Genomic DNA, 26,187 nt, shown 5'->3' on the forward strand with positions numbered 1-26,187 from the left:
TTCGATCATTCACAAACGTTGTCACAAAAGCAGAGCAACTTTATACTCTGTATTATTTCTAATCCATGGTCATGCCGTTATATTTGTTCTGATTGGTCAATCAAATATCCTACAAACTTCATGATAAAAAATCTCTTATTTCCTGTTTTCAGTCAGTTTTATTCAGGTACAACAGGTACTACTTTCGTAAAAATGAGCTCCGATTTTAGACGTGAGAGCTTTCAGTCTCAGTCGCGTATATTTAAAGGTGCAACTTGTTTTAACTTTTTGGGTTGTTGATCAGTGACCAGAAATTACGTGAAAAAATAGCTACATACAAGTGTTTTTAATCCTAAATCATGACTTGGTCATCGTCGACGAAGAGTGATCGGTTTTGAGAACAGAGTAGCGATAATTCGTTCAAATTTGATTTGCTTGATCCGTTTAAGGTGCACGCGAGACGATCGCATAACGGCAAGAGGCCGTTTGCCTGTGAACTGTGCAACAAGACGTTTGGTCACGAAATTAGTTTGACCCAGCACCGAGCCGTTCACTCTGCAGAGAAGGTGTTCGAATGTAAGCAGTGCGGCAAGGCGTTCAAAAGGTCAAGCACCCTGAGCACGCACCTTCTGATACACTCGGACACGAGACCATACCCATGCCAATTCTGTGGCAAGCGTTTCCATCAGAAGAGCGACATGAAGAAGCATACCTACATCCACACTGGTGAGTAAATAAACTACTTTAAGGTTACTCGGGACGAATTTGGCAGTGCGCCTTTGCCCAATGGTTGTAATGTGGAAAGAAGTAATTCAGTATCTGATGTTTGTTTGTGAACATCCGCTTGGTTTTATAATTAAGCTCTTCGTATAAGAGTTGATTATTATACTTGTGGTATGTTTTACTGGACAAGAAAGTAATCGTATTCCCACAGTGTATAAGTTGCGATCATCGACATTCAATCGAGTAAATGAGAAATGAAAGTATCAGGGAGTGAGAAATATCTTTTCGACTATAGCTCTATAGCTATAAAATTAAATGATTTCGGTTCATTGGCATTGATTTATAGTGATTCCGTAGTAATTTCTGCCTCCGCATGTGACTTCTGTTGGTTTCCAGAGTGCAAACTCACTTCCTTATATATTGATTATCAATAATTTAGTAGCATTGTAAACGATTTCCAGTGATTTTGGGTTAGCTAAAATCACGGTACATCGCAACAAGTTACTAGAAATATTGTGAAACGCTGAGAAAATATTGGAAATGAATGGAAATCACCTGGTAAACTGAACATCAGCAAACTCGTAAAATAAAATAGAAAACAATGGACACTGATGCTAAAGATCAATTCAAATCAACGATTTCCACGATTTCGAACGCTTGCCGGGTGATTTCTTCGGCGCTATCATCATTTGAGTCCAAGAGATGTGCAAATCGGTTCAGTTGCCGCAATTGATGCTTTGTGATTCGAAAAAACATCCAAGTCATTCGAGTTCCTTTGATGTAAAATGCGATTTCCATTTGTTAAATGTACGAGTTCCTTGAGTGAAATGCCCCTCACTCTTATCTCAGTATCTCTACACCGTGGTCCCATCGAATGTCACACCAGTCAATCGTCACTCTGCGTGAATGACAACGATTATCGCGTGGTTGTTAACTGCCCCGTATGGATTTCCGCTAAATAATGTAAGCAATCATCTGGACAAAGTCACTCGAGTTCGCATTGTCCGGCTTATACGGAAAGCGCAAGCCCTAAAAGTCTGAGCCAGCTGGGGTGGCACGGTTTGGAGCCGTGCGTTTCACCACGCCAGTAATAATCGTAATGTCTTTCGGGGCGCAGGCTGGAGGGCAACGAGCCCTAGGGATGCTCGGCCCTAATCTTCAAATAGAATTTCACTGCGACCAAATTGTCTGTGGGAAAACTGACGTTATTTATTACGCCCGACTCTCGAACAGTACCAGACCCAGAAAATCAAGGAGATCCTCGTTTAGTTTTTCATACGCAATAATATTCCCCTCGGCAATTAACACAGCCTGCAGGCATTCTGCGCGAGTCCAGATCTGAATTCCCGTAATATCCGCATTGCTGTCATACCCTCAACCATACAATCAAGATATCATTCGCACTGAAACCTGCATGCAAGATTGGTAACTTACTATCAGAAGTGAATTGGTTCATTTGAGTATTAACCAATATCGAGTTTAGTATACAGTTGAGTTACCAGTTACTGTTGAGGACACTACTGGAACCTGTTATTACAGCGAATCCAATTACTGAGGTTACGATTCAACCTTGTAATTACCCTTGGTAACATTAGTGAGTCACATTGTGAAAAGAAAACTGTCACTGAACTGAGTAATTAGTGATCAACGAAACTACATGTACATTGGAATCGACCAATTCATCGAGAGGTTTATGAGTATATTAGAAATTGGATTCTGTCGATTAGTACAGCTCCGGTTTTCTGACATCGAAACGAACAGTTGAATCAAGACTTTCGAACGTGGAATATTCGAATTTAGTGTTAGATCAGCATCGACCTAATAAGCAAATTGTATTTTACACTTTTTTCTCTCTCCTAAGAGTAATAAATCCGGGAAACGATAGAGTTTACAATTATGCTTGTACGGTTAATGAGAAAAGCTACAAAATTTTATGCAAATGTTATACATACACTTATAGTTGATTATAGCTTGCTCTGAGGTTATAAAAAAACCCGACTACACTGCTGAACTCCATAATTCACACAATCGTGATCACAAACCAGGTAATTTTTCGAAACTGAAAAATGTTTTTATCGCTTTATAGGAGAGGAAAATATTGATCTGTTTAAAACGATACATATTTTAGCTCAATCAAACCATAAATCGAGGTTTGTGTAAGATTTTTTTCTGTCAGTGTAGTTTTGCCAATTGTTGTATTACTAAAAATAAGTGGACTTTGACATGTTCAATAGACTATTTCACATTTGGAAAACAGTTGTTTTTTTTTTCCAAGGAAAAAGATTCAAACGCTAGTTTTGAACATACTAAAAATATTCGTGCAGATGTAGAATTTTCAACTCAAGTCCAAGAGTTTTCTTATATAATGATACTGTTTCTCATGATCCCAAAGCAACGAGTAAAAATTGTACACTAGTTTCAGTTTCTTAGCGGAATTGTTCGAAATAATTGTTTGGTACGGTTTCATTGTTCGGCTGACTCTGTTTTGATGTAAATGATAATTCGATTCCGTAGACCTCGAAAAGTTCAGTCCACAATTTGCAAGAAAACGTAGAAAAAGTCCTGATTTTTAATAATATCCGGTTTCTGGTTGCTTGAACGTTAAATAAAACTTATCAATTTTGAAGATAATTTAATTATCTGCACTTTTATACCCGAATGAGACTGTGCTCACGATTGTTTAGGAAAACTTGAAAAAAGAACTGCAATAATAATGTTTTTCACACGTTATTCCAATGTAAAAAAGTGACATAATATGCAAAGTAAATATCCGAAGTGTACTTCACGTTTTTTTTCCTATGTGATACATTGTAGTATATCAAAAAACTTTAAATACGACTTCATTTCTGCATATTAATTGGCTGTTTAAGGGATAAAAACCAGGCCTAAGGTTTATCCCCAAAAAATAAGGGATGTAAAATTTTGAGAACAAAAACATTGCCTACATCATCAACTATCGATAATGAACAAAGTTCAATTGATTTTATAATAACAAAATTTCACGTCATTATGGAGCAATCCTAAAAAAAATGATTTTCGAGTGTTGAATTTCAGGAGCAGTCCTCAGCCCTTTTTCATTTCCACGTATGAAAAAGTACTTTTCCAGTTTGTTTTTTTTTTTTTTTTTTTTTTTATATACCCTAGAACATATCACAGAACGAAGAGCATCGGCGATACATACTTCGGGTTCTTTTCTTGTTAGATTCCTTGTAGAATATTTTCGCACGTAAAAAACTAATGTTCCGACCTTGGCCAAGCAAAAAATGTAGGTAAATTTGGAAAAATCTGAGGTCCAAGGATCACGATCGCAAAATTTGCATAAAGAGACCGTGCAAAGGGTCTCGGAAGTAAGCGGAGAGTAAATTTTGCGCCAGTCCAACCGCCGGATGTTTGTCTTTGATACCGCGTCCCCAGACGACGTTGAACCTTGCCGCTAAGGACGAAGAGTCCCGGCTGCAATGGTTCAGGATACGACGCAGCCACGGATGAACTGGGCAAGAAGAGGAGAGGAGAGGAGAGGGAAAAAGCTGTGGGTGGGGCGTCGGAACACTTGACACTCCGGTGTCTTAGGTTGATGGAGCAGCGGCGAGGGGATAAAGGAACGCGACGACGCCGGCAGGACGAAGGGACGAAGGGTCTCTGGGCCTGGTATCGCGTCTCCATGGCAACGCTCCCGATGTCTTATCAAATTATCACCTTGTCCTCTACCCGCCCCGCCGCGCCCGCCTCCCTTCCTCTCTTCGTTCATCCCTCTTTCGGTGAACTCTAGGCGAGGTCGGCGAGGAAGTGGAAGAAGAACCGGGTCGGCGAGTGAGGGCGAGGAGGAGGACAAAGGAGGATACAAAGCTAAACCGATGGTCACTTCGCCGCGACTAACAACCTATGGGACCTCGGTGCCTCTTCCCGGCCTTTTCCCATGCCTCGAGGACTCTCGCTCGAGAACATTTAATTCATTATTCAGGGGTATGAAAAATTCAACCAACCGACAAACCCACCTCTAATTCTCTAGTCCCGACGAATTACCCTCAAAAACTACAACTGCGATAGTCGCCCAGGTTAGAATACGGAAACAAGACGGATGAACGGAAAAGCTCAGCTTTTTTTTTTGGAACCGGAACGATCGGATTATCGCTTTTTTAGTTAGTAATAGATCTTCGAGTAAGGGAGATCGGGGTAAATATTTTTAACTCGACACATTTCGAGGTGGTGCAACGATGTCGAGGATAAAACGGAAACACAATGCAAAAAAAAAAGCACTTTGGACAAGCAAGAAAAACGTTTTGGAATGAATTATATCCAAACAAGTAACACTGAATAATAATCATAATAAATTCAAAACGAAAGGTCGCGACTGCCAAATTGTAGAAAAATTCTTGAAAAATTATAAGATTATAACGTTCGGTGTATCAAGTTTTACAAATTTCTTTACAAATTTTAATGAAATAAATTTGACCGTTGGTTCGGAATTTCAGACATACCTGACCGGAAGTAGTATCAAAATTTCAAAAGTTTCGGGATACGTCTCTTACCAGATACTTAATGTTAGGCTAAAATATCGTCCGAATTCGAAGAACAGTTCCACTGTAATTTAGCATACGCGAAATAATTTTTAAAAAGTAAAACACCGGAAGTGGCAAAAGCTTCGAAAATTCCACGAATCGTTTCTATTAACAGCGCGATTTTCTCACCCAAATATCATCCAAGTCAATGAAGCCGTTTTCTGGAAACTGACGATACAACATTTTTTGCGGACACAAAAGCTGGAAAATGAAACTTTTTTTGTGACGACAAATGCAAATTCAGGTATTCCACTTTACGATGATCTGGTCATGGGTTTTTATTTCACCCGGCACTTGGTCAGCCGTTTGTTGCGCTAAGGTTCAATGTGTTTCAACCCCCGAATTTACCCCTCCATTTTGGTGCAGCAGCAGCAATTGCAGTGTCGAGTTATACAGAATTACAGGGTAAAGCCGATATTGACACTATGGTAAATTGTAGCAGTCGAATGGCTGATTTGTGGCCAGGTTAACAATAGTTTCAAACCCTTGTTATTTTATTTTCTCACATTTTCATTATTCTTTTTCACCTTTGCCTGTGCCCGTCATTTTGCTCTTTCTTATTTGCCATCTCGAAAAACGGAGGATTAACTCTTAATCTGCACCGTGCAGTTAGGCCGGCAGAGGGAAGAATTTCACGGTTGTTTCTCCCTGTCGCGACTCTGGTCTCTGGATTCTATCTAATTCTCTTTTCTCTCTTCTCTGCGTCAGTCAAGCTCCATAAAACTGCGTGAGTAATGCGGGCAATAAATTCTTCATCAAAACTATATCTATCTACTCCACCGAGTATCCTCTAATCTTTTTCGCCTACCGCCATGACGGACTATCTGGCTAAAAATTATTATAATGCGGTGATAAAGATCAAGTGAAGAAACAAAATTAATTGTTTTAAATATTTAACCCACAGTGAATAGGTGTTCGGAAGTTTGTGCGACGTATTTTTCAGAGGCTGTTTTTTCTTTAATTTTTTCACATTATTACTATTATTATCAGTTTTCGATGTTGTGAGCTTTTTTATTTTCGATCTTCCGTAACTTTAACCCTCTATCCTTCGGAATACAGAAAGTTAAAGTACAGAAAATTCATAGTGAAGAATGGTTAAATTGTATAAAGAGCCAAAATATAAAATCGTCAGAATAATAATATAAGAATGTAAGCAATGCAAAACATAGAATCGGAAGAAAAGTCAAAATTCTGGCGATTCTATGTTTTTGATTCTACACTTCAACTTTTCCACATTTCGATATTTTATGAAACAAATTTCTGGGTCTTTGAAATTCTGTGAAACAGATTCTTAAATTACGTCTCGGAACATTCGATACTGTGACCATTCAATTTTCCGGTCTTACTAGACTTTAATCCCCACGCCCTCCAAAATGTAGAAAGGCGAAGTAGAGATAAAGGTGAAAGTGTACAAAGCCAAAATACAGAATCGCCAGGATGATCAGTAGGAAGAGAAAAAGCCAAAACATAGAATCGATAGAACTGATCTATTCGTTTCCTGATTTTTCGACATTTTGACATTTCTCTACTTGAACTTAACCCAATGTCAAGTTGCATGGAACGGATTCCCGCATCTTTATTAAGACTCGATACCGCGACCCTTCTACCCTGTGACCATTTCGCATTTCGTCAACGTTCCGCATTAAATTTTCAACCAAACGACAGGGGTAGCGTTTTCCTTTTCCACCATTCGGTCAATGCCTACCACGGAGAATAAGCAGTAGCCAGTAACAGGAGTAGCAGAAGCAGGAAACCCACGAGAGAGAGAGAGAGAGAGAGAGAATTTATCGGGAAGCGTCCAAGGCGAGGTGGATGTAGAAGCGAGTTTTTTCCTCTCGGCGAGGGCAGAGGAAACGAAGCGAAGCCAAGCCAAGGGAAGGGTAGGAGGGTGGGCAGGGCGAAAGCTCGCACACCACTTCCACCGTTCCATTGCCGAGCGGTGGGAGTCGGTGGCTAATGATAATCATTTCACCGGCCCCGAGAGTCTCCCAGTCATGTGCAATAAGGGCGCGGCGACGGCGGCGTCGCAACCTCCCGGGGGATCTCGGCGTAACGTAAAATCATTATTAGCGAGGCGGGTGCCTGCCTCCCTCTATCCCTCTCCACCACCAGAGATCCCGACGTCGACCTGCGGTGCACGCAGGGATAAGAGCACTGCAAATATTGTTCGTGCACAAGACCAGCTGGAATAGACAGAGATACATGACCTCGTGTACGGGATACACTGGGTGTCCCGTTTGTTCCCTCCTTCCTTTAATTCCCTTGTCCTGCGCCCTGACGATAGGGTTGAAGGACCGAAAATTCGTACCTTTTTTGATTTTTTATTGCAGGAAATATTGGCCGTGACATTGACTGTTGATCGAATTGTTAGATTCGTCGGCTACGGATGATTGCTTGATGATATTCAACGATAGAAAATATCACGTGGTTTTTAACAAAAGGATTCGTTTCAAAACGCTTGAAAATTGTTGAAAATCTAGTAAATGTTAGATTTCATTCGTAATTTCAATTATTCAGAAGACTATTGGGTGTTGAAATTGATTCGTAGCGTTTTACGCGTCTGTTTTCACGAGAAAAATAAAAACGCTACGAATTAATTCCCATATTTAATATATTCCAAAAGTTCATTCGAACACTTTTTTTTACATCCTTTTGGCTTCGTTAAATATTCAATTTTACAACATTGCGCTGATGTTGGGTATATCATCGGTAAATTGAATTATTTACTGAAAAACCGAAAGTCTGTATTCACCAACTCTGTACTAAATAGTCATCTAAATGAAACGAACTACTGTAAAATGAAATCGAACAAATATACAGGATTTTAAGCCATTTTGAAGAGATTTGAAATGGAGCATCGATATCTATAAGTTTTTACTGATAATCTCAGTATTTTCTGTTCTAACGTTCTCAGAGAAATGTCTGTACCTTACGTGTACAATAATTCGATAAATATTCAATGATTGACTATATATCTCGTAAAAAAAATTAACAAAAATTATCAATTTTTGGCCAATCAACGATTTTAACATGAAAGTTCGATTTAAAGAGTGACAGGACCGAAACAACGCTTTCAATCGATTTCACATTAAGAAAAACTTCATCCGTTACAGTTATCAAAAAATGCTATTAAAATTAGTATAGTTACAGCAACGTTTCAAATAATGTTGAAATCACAAGAAAATAGTTTAAAAGTAACTATTGAGTATAATCACATGAATCAATACTGCACTTTCTAGTTACTCAAAAATCATAACTGTTTATCTGGTTCATTACAATTTTTCATCTAAACAAGACCTTAACCTCAAACCTTTGTCGCAGCGATGTCAAACTATAACAATAACCACAAAAAAATACAGTAAGAGTGAACATACTTGAAAAAAATAATAAATCATACTAGATTTCTTGATTAATGCAGATAAGAAACTAATTTTCATTTTGCATTCCGAACTACATTTTTTGAAGTAGTCACGACCACATGGTTGCCTATACCGAGAGGTTTTCTTGAAAGAACCTGCTCGCAGTGCGCGCGATTCAACTTGCTTAATTTTCATTGACCGCCATCCATTCTCGCAGCCTGCTGCCAACCTTCGCTAACGAGAACGAAATTCCCTAGAATCGACCGGTTGACAAGTGACAGTTAACCATAACCTCTCGACTACCAAAAAGGTTCGACTCGCGACGCCGTCGCGATCCACTTCGCATCGGTCACTCTGCCTACCATGCTAGTAACATTTTTACTGAGGTGCACTGAGAAAAATTCTTAGTTCCGGTTACCGCTCAGTCTTTAACTATTTTCATTTTTTACTACAACCGAAAAATATAGTTTTAGGTACAAAATGAAAATTAATTTTTTAGCTGTTACCAGAAAGTCTAGTATCCGTTACTATTCTTTCTCATTACGATCACTGTTACTATATTTTCTTGCAACTGTTGCGAAAATTTAATGCTTGTGCAACAATAAATTGATGTCAAAGCCTTATTTAACTAAAAAAGTAGAGTGAACCTAACAGACTGATTTTGCGTTGCAATTACCAAAAAAGGATCGACAATAGCGCAAAATGGTTAGGTGTACCTCGTTTTTTGTATTGCCAACAATATTTAAACAGTTTTTTTTAACGATACCTGTCTTACTGAATTTTTCCCGTTACTATAACAAATGAAATTTTTCTTAATGTGGCTACGGATATAAACTAGATGAAACCTATAGATACGTGAAAACTAGAAACCTCTCGGTACGTGATGACCACGACTAGAAGTACACTTGGGTACAATGAATCTGAGACGGCTAATTTTTTACACTTTACAGTTACGTTGGCAACACAGAAACCTGCAGCGCCACAGTCGGCCGAGCGCGAAACAAACTCAATCTCAATAAACGTAACGTAACCCATGACCGTCGGATCTAACCTTAGAATACCGCGGGGATAATGACTTGTTGGACTGACACGTCAACGACGGTTATGGGTTATGTTACGTTTATCGAGATTGAGTTTGTTTCGCGCTCGGCCGACTGTGGCGCTGCAGGTTTCTGTGTTGCCAACATAACTGTCTAGTGTAAAAAATTAGCCGTCTCAGATCCATTGTCCCCAAGTGTACCTCATTTCGATCCACCTCATTGTCAGACATTTTCTTACGCGAAATAAAACGGGACACCCCGTGCATTTTGGCACACGCAGCCGTGGTGCTGGTGCAGGGGTTGTAAGTCGGTAGTTCGAAGGCCGAGGAAGTCAAGTGCGACACTGGATGGTGGTGCAGAGTGGAAGGCGACAGACTGACAAGTGGCCAGCGTTCAAATTCCCTGCACTGCACCGGTCTGCAGCCCGCTGGGATGTACTAGAAACAAAAATAAGGGTGAACTCTCCGCCGGATCGCCCACTCCGCTAATAAAAACATTCACCGGAATCTATTGTCCTACGCGAATTCATTCGAAGCTGTTGCCTCGGTACTCGGGAATCGCGAGAGAAAATTAACTGCATTACTGAAGATCGAATTGAAAAAATAAAACGAGATAACGGTTACAAAAACAATTTCCTCTGTTCTTTTAATCGGTCTTTTGCCACACGCTAAAAGAAATTTACATTTCTTATTACTGTACAATTCGTAAATATTTTCGTTTTTTTCGGCCTAACCGAGAAATATTATTCTTGGTACAAAATGAATACCAGAAAATCAAGCTCGTTCAATCCGATTCGGTGTTTCAGTACAGTTTCAAAATAGTCCTTCTTCCCGCTCTATTCTGTTAATAATGATCGTAAAATTATCAAGTTGTAACATCTTTTTCATGTTTCGCTGACTACAAAACATTTCAACAGCCCAAATGCATCTTCAAATCGACTTTGGCAACGACTTCAACAATAGCAGCATTTCATAAATTCTACAGACTTCATCACTGCTGATAAAAATGCTTCATCATTTTTTTTTTCTCGTTAAGTTTTTTCTGACTACATCCCAGAGCATTTTTTCTTCACTGTCATTGATTGGCATTGATTGAAGCATGTCGCAGAACTGGTTAAATTCGAAATTTGAAAATTTCACAGAGACCTTTACTGGTTGGGTTTCGATTTTTTCACACTTACTGTATCGATATTGTGGCAATGAAGATAGAAATAAAGTATGTCAAAAATGTCGGCGTACATCGAATTATCTTGTGAACTGATATTATGGAGAAAATTCATTCGATTGTTTGTTATCGATGACCTCGAAAACTAGCGAACCGGTTTTCACGAAATTTTAACAGAACCTTCTTTCCCATCTCTAAAAAGTCTTACTACGTACAAACTAAAGTGCCTTCCCAAAACAGAGCCATGTTTGCCTATTTTGGGGTCCACCGTTTGTCTTATCAAGTAGTCGATAATAAAAGAAACGGGCTTAATTTTCGTCCAAAGTACTATTACATGCAAAAAGAAAGTGTTTGTTTATTCGTTATCGATAATCTGAAAAACTACTAAGCCGATTTATATGAAATTGGAACGGAAGCTTAGGACGACCTGTCTCTGAAATCCAATAGGAACTATTACCAATATTCATCTCGTCAAGGATTCGAATTACAAGATGTTAGCCTGTCATGTCATATATTACGTATGTGAGTTGAAGTAGACGCAACTTTAATCGTAACACTTGTGTTCATTCAGCGATCGTTTGCTCGTCGAGAAAGGCGTCCGCTTGCGCTTACACGATCCTCCCCGCGCTGACCTCGAGGGCTATTTGAGGTTTCCGAGTGACTTGACACCCTAAATTCAGGGTGCCGCAGCATCCCACTAAGCTGTTTAAACTTCTCAACGGTGTGACCGCCCTCAGCCCTCAACTCTCCCATCCTTCTCTGTCTGTCTCATTCTCCTCCCCCAGCTCTTGTTCCTCCCCATCTCTGCAGCTTGTTACCAACGACACGTCTGTCACAATACTTTTTGAGTACCTTCAGCATGCAACGTCTTCAGATTCATTCGGAAGATAGTTAAGAGCGCATGTTTGAGTAATGGCGATTAAAATAGTGGATGAATTTAGAGAACTTGTATACCAAGGGGTTGGTTTTATTGAAAAGTACGTAAATTGAGCTTCGTTTGAGTTTTTTTTTTTTTTTTCTTCTCATTAGAATCATTTGACAAAGGGCATTGTTACTGACAATAATGTTGACGGTATCACTTGCAATTAGTTTCGATGTTCTTTTGCAATACTCACGACATCTCGAAAATGGCTCGACCGGTTTACTTCAAATTTGGAGATAGGATTCTTGAATAGTTTACCCCTTTTATAACGATCTACAAATTTTATTTACTATTTTCTCACAAAAATTATGACAGAATGAAGTTGAAATATGGTTTTCTTGTCCCAAATTTACTACGTTTTTATTTAATTAGCAGAACAATGTGATGACTACAGAAAAAATTTGGACCGTTGAAAATTTTTGAAAATTTTTGCTTAAATTTTTCCAGTCGACGAGATGTTCTGGCCTCTTTTGTTGCTTTCATAGCCTTGATTCGTGCGTGTTTTAGCCGGTTCGAATTTTCTCCGAGACAATAGTGGTACCCCTCATATCCAATTGTTATTCCAAGTAATCTTTCCATTCTTAATAAACTCTCTGCTCCGCCATTAAAAGTAGATACAGCAACATTGGTAGCTATTTCAACTACTCTCCGACTACCTGGACACCCTTAAGTGCAATCTTCCAAATCTTCGAATTAAGACTCTCATTAACATTCTGTGTGAATCCACCTAAGCACTTTTCAAGTAATTGTTCGTCACTTAATGATTCATAGATGGGTTTTATTGCCTGCAGTACAATTTCGGGTAAAGGGGCTTTGTGCTTGTATTCATCAATCGTACCTTCGGCTTTTGCTCTCTGCCAATCACACCAACTTTCTTCTCCAGGTGGACAATGAAAATGCTGAGGTTTTTCGTCCGTTGATGATTTATGGTAGAATGTCGCCCATATAGCATTTTTCATATTTTGCAGTGAGTCAATATTATTTCTAATTGCGAAACCGTAGTAAATAGTTAGCTCGTCTATTAGTTTGCCAGTTAATTTTCCTTTTCCTCCCAAACTAACTTGTTTGACCTGATTCGATGTATTTGACTTTTTCTTTGAAGTCTTTGGCTTCTCTTCTTTCGTGATTGACGTTGATTTTTTACCGTCACTGACGACTTTGCGAAGACGCGTACCCATACGTTTTTGGACACGACCCACGCATTCTTTCTTCTTTACTTCAAGATCTTGATACGGCTGAGCATTCGTGATACTAGAAAAAGTTTTTGTATCACCGTCACCTATGTAATATTCATATTTAACCCCATAGTTTTCTAATGACCTCCGAAACATTTCCACAACACTATCTGGCTCCATTTTCCCAGAGCTACCCTTGTGATTTGCTGCACAATTTTCGTGATGATTTTCTAACCACGATTCATACTCAGCCGTACCTTTGAACTTATCGTGAATTTCGCACTCTTTGCAATATCTGCTTTTTACCAAACAGTCGACAACTTTTCCCGAGAAATAACCAATTAATGTTGTGACTCCGAAAAACGAAGAACATCCTCTCTTCGTCCAAGTGCCATCTCCGGATACAATAATTCCATCCTTAGATAATTGTAATTTATCTTGATTGGCAGATTCTTTAACTTCTTCTTCCGCAGCAACTTTCATAGATGCTTTAGCGACGGTTGCTGAAGCTTCTTCAATAATATTTGTAATTGAATCAAAAGTTGTCTGCGCGATACGTGATGCTAAATCCATGACACCACAAAAAAGCTGCATTGCCTTCAACCCTTTTCCTAAAAGTCGGAAAGCGAATGTGAAGCGTCGATTTATCTCGTATGCAGTGTTTATCAATGGCGATGAAAAAACACTATTAATATTAGCGTCACACGCTGTACAAAAAATATTTAATTTGAATCCAAGTCCACGTGGACTTGCTTTTAAAAATTTAACATCGCCACCACACGTACGACAGACTACACACCCCGAAATAGCTGCAAAAACCGCAGTGAACTGTAAAATACAGTATGAGAACGCTGGATCGAATGAAACCTCATGTAATTGTCCTGATAATTTTTTTGCAGCCGAGCTAGTGTATTTTCTTTCACTCTCCATCTGATCTGGCCTCTGAGGAGGCTTCTTTTTTCCAGGACCTGAACATCGTTCACTTTTACTGCCTTTACGATCTATACTACGACGATTTAACATTTTCGAAAATCACAAATAAGACACACAACTGTTCGCTTCGAATAATCAAAAACAACCAACCTTTAGTTTCATGAACCTTAGCATATCGACCCTACTTTCATAATACTTTCATAGATGTCCCTATAAATGCTTAAAGAATAACAAAAGAACCGACAGGCTTAAAGGCTCCGAAAGTAACGGCCAGCTACCTGTGTGCATTAAACTCTCGTCGGGCGGTCTGATTTTCTACCGTAACTTTGTATCTATGGGGAATTTTTACAATCGACTTTCACAGAAATACGCCTAAAACTATAATGAATAATAACCTATAAAAAAAAAATCGATTTTCTGAAAATTCTGGACGTATGTAACCCCTTGAGAAACGAACTGATAATGAAATAAACTAAAAGTATCGTTTGACAATTGCAGCGATACGGATTATCTCGACGAATTAATGATTAAATATGTAACTTGTACAATATATATATGTACATACATACATATATGTCATATATGTACATATATATATATATATATCAGTTGAAATTCAACCTCTGTGAGAAATGAAATTTCAACCGATGAAAACGATTAGCACACCCTTTGTCAAATCACTCGTAATTGTGACAACTCCCGGCTGAAAGTTTCCTCTTTGAACTCTCTCTCTCTCTCTCTCTCTCTCTCTCTCTCTCTCTCTCTCTCTCTCTCTCTCTCTGTGCACTTGTTCCCAAGCTTACACTGCACCCTTTCCCCGATTTCGCACCCCTGCTGCGGCAATATGTGTTTCTCCCCGTGTCGTTTATCACCATCGATACTCCTGCACGGTGTCAGCTTCACATTCATCGTATAAACCAGCCCCGCAACTACCGCTGTGTGTTATTAGATATGCAAATTGACCGGTGCAACATTACACGGGGTGCATCGCGCCGCTGCAACGCTTCGATCACATTTTCGTGTGAGTTGGCGAGCGAGTGAATCCGCCACCGTGCAACCATATATTTATAATACAAACCCCTTGTGTGATCACCGCGCATCGGTGAACGTGTCGGTTCATACGAACTAGGCACGAATGATTAAATTTCAGGCAAATATTGCCATCATGCGGAGGCACATCCAATTCTCTCGTAGATGACTGATCCAAACACGCTATGCGGGGGGGTGAAATTAACTGCACCATGAACCCGGCGTGCGCGAGAAAGAATTCTTATTCAATCGTTAGACTCGGCTGTTGGTGTGTTATTTTCAAAAGCGTGCTCGTTGTTGGATGGATCATTATAAAAAACTTCCTGGATTTTTGTAGAGCGTTTTTATTCGCGGCAATGAATTCGCTCAAAGAAGTCGTTCGTGTGACAGTTCGAAATGAAATTCTGGATCGAAGGAACTTGACTGACTCAAATGTTGTTTGAGATCGCGAGGAATCGATTTAGGTAACTTGAGTCGTTGAAAATCGTTGCGAATCACTTGAAATTGCACGGTGAGCTTTGGATACGATGGAAATCGTTGTTAGTCTTGCGGTAAACGGGAAATGGTTTCAATTGATCGTTAGCATCGACGAAGTGTTTTCTATTGGTTTCTATCTTATCGTGTCGTTTCGTTGATTTTCATTGATTTTTAGTGGGTTATTGTAACCTCCCGTGATCCTATCTGATCGAAAAATCAGTGGAAAACGCCAGAATGGTAATAAATCATTAAAAATCAATGCTGAAATCACTTGGTACACTGGAAGCCAATGAAAATCGTATGTTCTAGTAAAACAAGTTTTCGAGTGTCTGCACAATTTACAACCAACCGCTGAAAATAAGACGGCTCTGCACTTGAATGATATTCATCGCAGTGCTGTCATTTGTTTGTGAAATATTTCTTGGGTATAAATTAAATCATCCTTATTTACTTACAATTAGAGTTGAATTCGAGTCGATTCGAGTTTCACTCTATCAATTAAGCGACCAAATATATCAGAAAATCACATTTTGTAACGTTTTTGAGAAATGCTAGTTAACCTGACAATGTAACAATAACTTGTCGTTAGGATTGGATGAATACGTGAATCCTAATTATACAATCTGTTCCAGTCTTCACCCTCGTTAGAAAACGTTTCACGTGTCTAATGGCGTAAGGTCGTAAGTGCAATTTTACAACTTTTTGCTGTTGAAGAAGGCAAAATGGCGCATGTTTTTTTTTCACGCCGTATCTAGGCTTAAAACATGAAAATATGGTCAGAAACGTTGGAATTGAATAACAATTTAAAGGTGCGACCTTTTTTGGTGTTGATAAGAATCGAAAAAATAATTTATCGCGGTAAGTGCCTCAGGGCGTAATTTCCAAAAATTATTATTGCCATTTTTATCATTCGGATAAATGACCATCTGGATAATCGACATTCAGAAAATCGGACATCCAAACTGTGTACAACTTTGTTAGTTTCGATTTTTGTGCATTGCGGTAGTCTATGAAACGTAATGAAAAAAAATAAATAAAATAAAAATGTTGTGGTTACGACTTTCTGTTTCAATAATATTTTTCACGTATACTTGTTAATGGAAAAAGGTTGTATGTGCCTAAGATACGACTTTTTGCCTTTGTATATTTTCAAACGCTCCATTTCAATTCAATTACGCGTTTTGACTATTTTCACAGCAAACGGTAAGGAAAAAAAAAAATTATACGCCCCTTTGCAACTAAAATCGCATTTTTATTTGTTACAAACTTACGCCGATAGACACGCGATTTAATTCTGGTTCTATCCAAAATTGATTTGCAATTCACAGTGAACAGTCAAAATGCCACGTGCGACTATTGATTTATCGTTTTTCAAATTCGCCGTTTATACACTATATCTGTCTGCTCATAAAGTCATTTTTCAACACTTCACGATGAATCGGTGAAACTTGTCGACAGATCGAAGTCAATTTGCCCCGTCTGCTAACATCCGCAACAAACGTCACGGTCATAACTTGTAACCTCTCCTCAGGATGACTTGAGGATATCTTTTTACCCTGTTACAAAACACCCCCGTGTCTAGAACAAGGACGAGAATTTCACACAGAGGAAAAATTCCGTACTTGTGTTGACTGTTATACAGCCCTTAATTATTTTCTTTTTTTACCATACCTCCAGGCCATTTTTTAATATACTCACCGATACTGTATTTTCTTCTAACCATTGCGATAATTTCGAGTTTTGTGAAACAGTAACTTGATGTCAACATGACGCGTCTGTGAAACTCTATAACTTTATGATTTGCTTGAAATTTAAACTCGTAATAAAACGTTGTGAATGTCCAGATATTATTCAAAATAACATCAAAAAGTAGCGTTTTTTGAAAAAAAGCTTCTTGCAGTACTTACTGAGGTAAAATTAAAAAAAATCTACAACCGTATACATATACATATAAAATTTGGACGACTATAATAATCACACTGAATGGTTAACGGTAACAAATTTTCTTTAAAAAAAAAATAAAAGAGTTTATACGGACGTACCGCAGAATTTTCTATCGACAATGAAAAACGAGATTCCTTCCCTTGCGGAGAGGGTGGAGAAGGGAAGGAGGTGGATTATCCGGGATGTAAGCGATATTCACTCCTTCTTAATTTTCCCCTCCTCTGATATCGCTGCAACGGAATACACAGATCCGATTTGTCACGATTCCTAATACCATCGGCGTCGTAATAATTAAATAATAGCCGTCCGGGTGGCGACCTCGACTCTTCTATTATCTTCGAAGCATCTCCCTCTCGATGGTCGCACTGCGAACAGAACCATCACTCGTCCCTCGAGGCGAAACGGAAGCACTAAGGAGCTAACCGACTTACGGTTACCCGTCGGCTCGAGTTTCATCCTTCGCATGTCATACGATCATCGTACGTGTGCACCCGCCGAACCACTTTGCACGATCTTGGATTATGTGCCTATCCGCATATACACATACATATATGTATATGTAGGTGTGCGCTCTGTATTTTATGAAAAATAAAAAAAAGGCTGGCGCACTGAGAAAAATTTCATTTGTTACAGTAACTAGAAGAATTCGGTAAAACAGGTATGGTTAAAAAAAACTGTTTAAATATTGTTGGCAATACAAAAAACGAGGTACACCTAACCATTTTGCGCTATTGTCGATCCTTTTTTGGTAATTGCAACGCAAAATCGGTCTGTTAGGTTTACTCTATTTTTTTAGTTAAATAAGGCTTTGACATTAATTTATTCTTGTACGAGCATTAAATTTTCGCAACAGTTGCAAGAAAATATAGCAACAGTGATCGTAATGAGAAAGTATAGTAGCGGATACCAGACTTTCCGGTAACGGCTAGAAAACTAATTTTCATTTTGTACCTAGAACTATATTTTTTGATTGTTGTAAAAAATTAAAATAGCCAAGGACTGAGCGGTAACCGGAACTACAAAATTTCTCTCAGTGCGTGAACATCTTAGAAAGATTAGCAATTGGAAGGGTAACGATATCGAATTTTCAAAGCCACGAAAATCTGCTTCATAGAATTTCGAAATGTAGAGAGTCGAAATACAGAAAAGTCAATACGTAAAAAGTTGAATTATAGAAACGTCAAAGTGTGGAATGGTCAAAGTATAGTACCTGTAGTAAACTATATGACTTTTTCAACGAAAGAGAAACTTTTTTGATCTACAGATTTAACTTGATGAGCTTCAGTTGCAATTTTCGTATCTTTTCGTTCGGCACATTTCTGACCTAATGTGTCCATTTCCGACTCATCGTCGAGTGAAAAAAATATATTTCGCGTACAAGCAAACATGCAGATATTGAAAAATGACGGGAAACGATCGTTAAATTACGAAATAACAAGGGTTAATTTCTTTCCCCTATGAACATAAAATGTAAAGAACCGGATCATCAGCTTGATTCATTTTTCGATGGTCGATTTCATTTCATTCCACGTAAAGTATGATTTTAATACGTTCTACTGATTTTGCATAATTTTGTGCGCCGACTAAAGAATTCTTTCCGCGGAATCCGGAATATTTTCAGTCTTTCTAAATTAGGTATCTAATTTCATACAAACTGCAAAAGAAAATTCTTTTTAACCGTACAAATGTATATAATTAATAAAATTGATGTAACATTTTACGGGTGAACAATGATTGGTTCTTTTTTTCATAACTAATATGAACATACTAACTTCTCTAGATCGAGGCATAAGAAAGCTGGAAATATGATGAGTCCCACCTTGAAAAGCAAATTATTCGATGAGAAGCGCGGTTAAAGCTTGCCATTTATTCCGAGAATATAAATCAGGATTACAATAAATAAATCCATCAACTGTACTTATAAAGCTGAAGCGTGTTGACGATGATATACGTAGAAAAACAAAATACCATAATTTGCATTTGTTTCGTTCAACGCAGTTAACGGCTTACTTTCAACTGAAATTTGATTTCGACGAAAGAAATGTTCACTAACGTCTATGAAATGAAGAACAGAATTCGAAACAAAGTGAAAATGTTGGTGATTTCGCGGAAATAATTCTTTAGTCTGCACACAAAATTATGCAAAATCAGTAGAACGTATTGAAATCATACTTTACTTCGACTGAAATGAAATCGACCATAGAAAAACGAATCAAGCTTATCGTCCGATTCTTTACCAATCTGCAAGTAATGTAAAATGAGAATAAAACTTTTTTCGAATTGGAAAAATATCAACGGTTCACAGTGATTGATTTGGCAAGAGTAATCAAAGGTTATATAAAGCTTTGTTTACAGAATACAAATCATCAGTTTCCTTTTTGATAAAAAAAAAAAGAAAAAAAAACACAGTCGTTGTTCATATAAGACTGTTGGAAGCAAAATTTCGTTTCTATTCAAAAGAACCCGGCTAATTGCTATAAATGGTTTATTAATTTCTGATAATCCAAATAAATAAATAAAGCGTCGCTCAGCCTATCATCGCAACAAAAGACCAGGGATTATTTTCATTCCTCGATCGTAATCTCGAGACAATGTAACGATTTTGAACGGTGCGATTTGCAAATGAGAGAAAATCCGAAAGAAGCTTTAAATTTGTTGCTATTATGCTTTACACTCGTATCACTTGGCCTGCATTTTTTATTACTCCTCGAGCGACGTGGGAATCGGTTTATCGGTCTGGAGCGAATCGTTCTCTTACCGCACTGCACCGGGCAAACGGACTTTGCTAACGAGGGAATAATGGGCAGCCGAAGACAAGCGTCAAGGTGTAAACCCACGGGACTCCCAGGAGTCTGGTTCGACAACGAGAAACGGCGATTCGGTGCCAAACGCACACATTCGCGAGAATCGAGCTCACCGCAAACTCCCATGACAGCGTTTTGCCCGTTATCTGCGGAACAACGAGAACAACGAGCTGTCGTCACGTTGCAGGGAAAGTCCGTTTTAGTTTTCGCAGAATAATTTTTACGTTGCATTTTAACGATCCTTGCGTCATATATTCGATTGGAAACAAAATGCGCACACATTATGACAAACGATCGGTTTATTGTTTTTTAATTTTTTTTTTTCACCCAGTTTCTCGGTCACTTTTCATCGACGTTTATAAAAAAAATTTAATCCAAATTTACCGCCGATGTTTTAGATGCTTACTGTGTTATTATGAAAAATTGAAGTGATTTTTTGACACCGAACTTCAGTGAAAAAAAAGGAAAAAAACGTCATTGCTTATCAATCGGATGAAATCAATGATGTAATTAAATTCCTTGAAACAGTTCGCAACAATAAGGGAATTTGCATTTTTCAACATCGTCGAGTCTTCAGCTGAATTAATTACAGCTGCGATATTCGTATCTTGACAAAATACGTTCTTTCGCGATTTTTGCGAGAATTTGTCGTTACAGTGACCTTAAACAAATTCGTTCGACAAACTTGATCAAAAAAACTGCGCATTCTTTATTCCTATAAAGAGAAGGTTTTTTCCTGAAATTTAAAGTTTCAAAAACAAAAAAAAATAATTTTTTTTGCTTTTTTTTTTCCAAACAGTTGTCTGGCGGTGAATATTATTGTTCCAATATAATTATACTAAACAGCCGAAGATCATATAAATCATAAAATCGAAGCTTGTCACTCGAAATTATCGAAATTTAGCAAGATTCGAACATAGTGACAAAAAATGGTGTCTTAAATTCAGAAACCATTGATCTCGGTAACGTTCAAAAACTTGAGTTCTTTCATTTCAACCGTTCGAAATTTTAACTGTTCAGAAATTTGAATCCCTTTCAACTTTAGTGATTCTAAATTGATCATTTGAATCCCTCGAAATTTCGACTCTTAGGACTGATCGAAAATTCTCCATAACATTCGATCTGTGATTTGATAATTCTAAAGTTCGGAAAAAACAAAGTTTAGTAGTGAGATTATGACGGAAAATAATTATCTTTTTCATTAATACGCACGAATGTCATCAAATGAACACCATGCAACTTTCGTCATCCAACATTGGTACACTGAGAGAAATTTTTAGTTCCAGTTACCGCTCAGTCCTTAACTAATTTCATTTTTTCCTCACAATCGAAAAATATAGTTATAGATAAAAAATAAAAATTATTTTTCTAGCCGTTACCGGAAAGTCTGGTATCCATTACTATTCTTTCTCATTACGATCACTGTTACTAGATTTTCTTGCAACTGTTGCGAAAATTGAACGCTTGCGGAAGAATAAATTGACGTTAAAGCCTTGTTTAACTAAAAAAGTAGAGTAAACCTCACAAACTGATTTTGCGTTGCAATTACGAAAAAAGGATCGACAATAACGCAAAATGGTTACGCGTACCTCGTTTTTCGTAATACCAAAAATATTCAAACAATTTTTTCAAAGATACCTGTCTCACTCAATTTTTCTAGTTACCGTAACAAATGAAATATTTCTCAGTGTATAATTTGTCCGTTATCAGTTTTCCTCGTATCGAGGATTAACTCTCGAAATACCGACTAGAATTTTTCTTTTCGATGAGATCATCGGCAGTTTCGAGCTGCGAGGCTGCGGGTCACGTGATTGATATAATCCCGGTGCGGAACTCGAGGAATATGGGTTGAAATCCGCGCTGTCCTTACAGGCGGTGAATTATGAGGAACGGGCAAAACGATGCTACGTTTCTTCCTCCGAATGCCTCCCTCTTGCTATCTCAGGCTCTACGAGTGGCGTCGAGGGCAGCGAGGAAGAGAGAGAGAGAGAGAGAGAGAGAGTGGGAGAAGAGAGGAGAGGAAAACGCGAAGGTCGATGAAGACGAGCGGAAATCAATGCGCCACCACCCGAGTCCGGCTCTTCTTTCTTTACCCTCCAGAGGCTTCCTCCTCTACCGTCGGACTCTCGTTCAACTTGACAGAAATTCTGAAATCCGGGTCCGATTTCGGAATTGGGATGGGAGTGAAAGTGTAGGAGGATCGGAAAAGGCAGAGTTGCAACGACGAATTTTTAAAGACGCGAAAATATGTTCTGCGAAATTTTATAAAGTGGAAATTATAAAGATGTAGAAAGATAAGGTGCAGAGAACCAAAACACAGTATTCTGCATTTTGGCGGGCTTGAAAATCTTGAAAGATTAGGAAATGGATGTCACTGTATAGAATTTTCAAGGACGTAAAAATATATGTTTTATGGAATTTTTGTATTGTAGGTAGTAATTAGTCAAAGTGTAGAAAAGTTATGAGGATGTAGAAAGGCGATATACAGAAATCAAAATATATATTTCTGTATCTTGAATAAAAATTCGGGTGCGCTGAGAAAAATTTCGTTTGTTAGAGTAACTAGAAAAATTCAGTAATACAGGTATCGTTAAAATAAACTGTTTGAATGTTTTTGGAATTACGAAAAACGAGATACGCGTAACCATTTTGCGCCATTGTCGATACTTTTTTGGTAATTGCAACGCAAAATCAGTTTGTGAGGTTCACTCTACTTTTTCAGTTAAATAAGGCTTTAACATCAGATTATTGTTGCACGAGCATTAAATGTTCGCAACAGTTGCAAGAAACGATAGTAACAGTGATCTTAATGAGAAAGAATAGTATCAGATTCTAGACTTTCTGGTAACAGCTAGAAAACTAATTTTCATCTTGTACCTAGAACTATATTTTTTGATTGTTGTAAAAAATTAAAATAGCTAAGGACTGAGCGGTAACCGGAACTAAAAATTTCTCTCAGTGCGTGAACATCTTAGAAAGATTAGCAATTGGAAGGGTAACGATATCGAATTTTCAAAGCCACGAAAATCTGCTTCATAGAATTTCGAAATGTAGAGAGTCGAAATACAGAAAAGTCAATACGAAAAAAGTTGAATTATAGAAACGTCAAAGTGTGGAATGGTCAAAGTATAGTACCTATAGTAAACTGTACGACTTTTTCAACGAAAGAGAAACTTTTTTGATCTACAGATTTAACTCGATGAGCTTTAGTTGCAATTTTCGTATCTCTTCGTTCGGCACATTTCTGACCTAATGTGTCCATTTCCGACTCATCGTCGAGTGAAAAAAATATATTTCGCGTACAAGCAAACATGCAGATATTGAAAAATGACGGAAAACGATCGTTAAATTACGAAATAACAAGGGTTAATTTCTTTCCCCTATGAACATAAAACGTAACTTAATTTTCTCTCGGAGTGGATCGATAAATAACGTTTTCAAGCGATCTCGCGAAGACTGGTGTATTATATTACACTCCAGACGACACGAAGATAAGTTGTTAACTGACTCGAGTATGTTATATAACTATATAACTATATATAATATATATATATATATATATATATAGAAGTTGAAGAAAGAAGTTCGAAGCTCTCCTGACCAACCCGCCTGTACATCCGATTTCAAGAGTAGTTAATCCCCCGTGTTGAGTGCATTTGTAGGGGTAACCGCGGTGTAACCTACAACAACATCGCAAGGGATGGTGGAAGAGTCTTGAGGGTACCGAGGGTGTAAAACTTTTTGCAAGTGTCCGTGTTGCGCGCCTCGAGATCCTTAAAACGTCGTAGAAGGTTACAATCTCGTTACCGGTATAAGGAAAGTTGCGCCCGCGTTACTTTTGCCTCGGTATCACGAGGGGGATGGGCAAAGTTTCGAGATACTTGTTGGGGAAGTGATCAAAGTACACTTTTGGGTTTCGCCGGTTCGCGCCGAGCGGCAGACGTCGCGAGGATCATGAGGCGAGGATCGCGTCCGGAGGACCCTCAAGATTTCTCCGAGTTTAATATAGTTTTAGGGGCTTTACGGGGCTTTCGGGCCGAGGGGCGGTGGCCTCGGAGCCGGGTGTAATGGCGTCTTAAGCCCAAGGGGCGCCTCGCTATCATCCAGGCCCGGCCCAGCATCACCTTCATCCCCTGGCCCTCGAGATTCTCATCGCACACAGCCGGGGGGAAAAAGCGAGAAACGAAAGACGAGGAAACCCCGAAACGAAAGCAGCCGGGAGCCTCGGAGTTGCCTCTGAAAAATTTAACTCCGAATCTCAACTTTCTACCGCAGTGTGCAAATCTATAAATCTTTGACCAGGCATCGCGCGTGCATGCACCGTATATGCGATGCACACTTGAGCAGCCGACACCCCGGTGCATTATACACGATGCCGTGAGCGTTCTAACCGAGGTTGAAAATATATACTCGGGCAAACGTGATTTTGTTTATAATACGGAATTTTTTTCATTTCCAAATCACTTCCTCCGATCTGAAACGAAATTGTGTTCGAAGTGAGCAAAATTTTGTCTGACTTCGCTGAGTGAAAAATATGAACAGCAGATTCTGTCGTTTACAAATAAAATTTTTATTGAAAGAAATTTTTAGTTCCGGTTATCCCATTTTTTACCACAATCGAAAAATATCGTTCTAGGTACAAAATGAGAGTTAGTTTTGTAGCTGTTACCGGAAAGTCTGGTATCCGTTACTACTCTTTCTCATTACGATCACTGTTGCTATATTTTCTTGTAACCGTTGCGAAAATTTAATGCTTGTGCAACAATGAATTGACGTTAAAGCCTTGTTTAACTAAAAAAGTAGAGTAAACCGAACAAATTGATTTTGCGTTGCAATTACCAAAAAAGAATCGACGATAGCTCGTTTTTCGTAATTCCAACAATATTCAAACAGTTTTTTTAACGATACCTGTTTCACTGAATTTTTCCACTTGCTGTAACAAATGAAATTTTTGTCAATGTTAATTTAAGCAACCTGTTTGATTTGGAAAAATATTCTCAATGCGTATACAGATTTAATGAGTCGGATTGGTGCAACGAAAATCGAAATTCATTCGTGGTAAATGAAGAAAAATGAACAAAATATTATTGCGACTCTTGTAAGAATTTGGTCACTGCGTGGTAATGCAAAAATTTGTTAGAATCTAAGAAATTTTACGGAATTCGACTAAACTTTTCTTTCGGTGTAAGGTTTGAAAATATACCTAGGTCTGAAATCCAGATCAGGTTAGCACCAGTAATGAAAAATCATATTCTGTATACGTATCTTTTTGGTAAAATATAAATCAAACTCCACCGAGTTATAATTTATTTATTCTTCCCAACTTAACTTGGTAAAATCAAGAATCGGTTCTATGATTCACAATGCTAAGAACGTAAAAGGTTTCTTACGATTCCGCCTCGAAAGCATGAAAATTCAGTATCAGGAACGAAAGTTTTTGAGACCGTTGAACGCGAGAGGTTGAATCAGAACAAACCATAATTATACCACGTGTAATGAAAAATTTTCAAATCGAAGGCGATATTGAAAAGAAAAGCTCGTATAGTGAGATCAGGATCACAGAGGCAAGGGTTAAGAAAGAGCGTTTAAACCGCCCTTTAAGAGTGTATGCAAGAAAACCTCGGAGAAAACGCGGGTCGTCGTTCTTGATTTTTACGAGGCAGTAAATTCTTGAGGAGGGCTTGCAGCTTCGGCGTTAAGATTCCTGAAGCTACATAAAGACGGGGAGCAGAATTGTTGTGTCTGTACGGTTCACAAAGAGTATAATTTCGATTTTGTCTCCCCAAAGCTCGTTCGCGTTTCAAATGACGCTAGAAAAAAGTTTAACGATACCTACGATATTTTATCACGCTTTATCGTTAGATTTAACGTACTGAGAAACACGCGAGCAAAAAACAAATTTTTTCAATTCACCAATTATGTCAAGAGAAATTTTTTTTGGTTCCGATAAATATTGTTTCAGTCAATACAGGTACTATTAAACTAACTCAAATTTCTGTTGGATCGAAAACTCAAGATGGTAAATACTAAAACTAAAAACAAGCGCTTGGGTATCGATCTTTTATTTCAAATCGGTTCG

General features: G+C 38.3%; 1 protein-coding gene across 2 annotated transcripts in view; it reads left to right on the plus strand.

Moving 5' to 3' along the window:
- Window positions 1-26,187, plus strand: part of LOC124182699 (fez family zinc finger protein 2) — a 45,304-nt gene that overhangs the window by 14,214 nt on the left and 4,903 nt on the right. For both annotated transcript variants that reach the window (XM_046570281.1, XM_046570282.1), the window contains one exon: window positions 429-705. In XM_046570281.1, the coding sequence (XP_046426237.1) occupies window positions 429-705 (277 nt within the window). The remainder of the gene's footprint in view (window positions 1-428; window positions 706-26,187) is intronic.

Source organism: Neodiprion fabricii, chromosome 5 (assembly GCF_021155785.1).
Source record: "Neodiprion fabricii isolate iyNeoFabr1 chromosome 5, iyNeoFabr1.1, whole genome shotgun sequence".
NCBI lineage: Eukaryota > Metazoa > Arthropoda > Insecta > Hymenoptera > Diprionidae > Neodiprion > Neodiprion fabricii.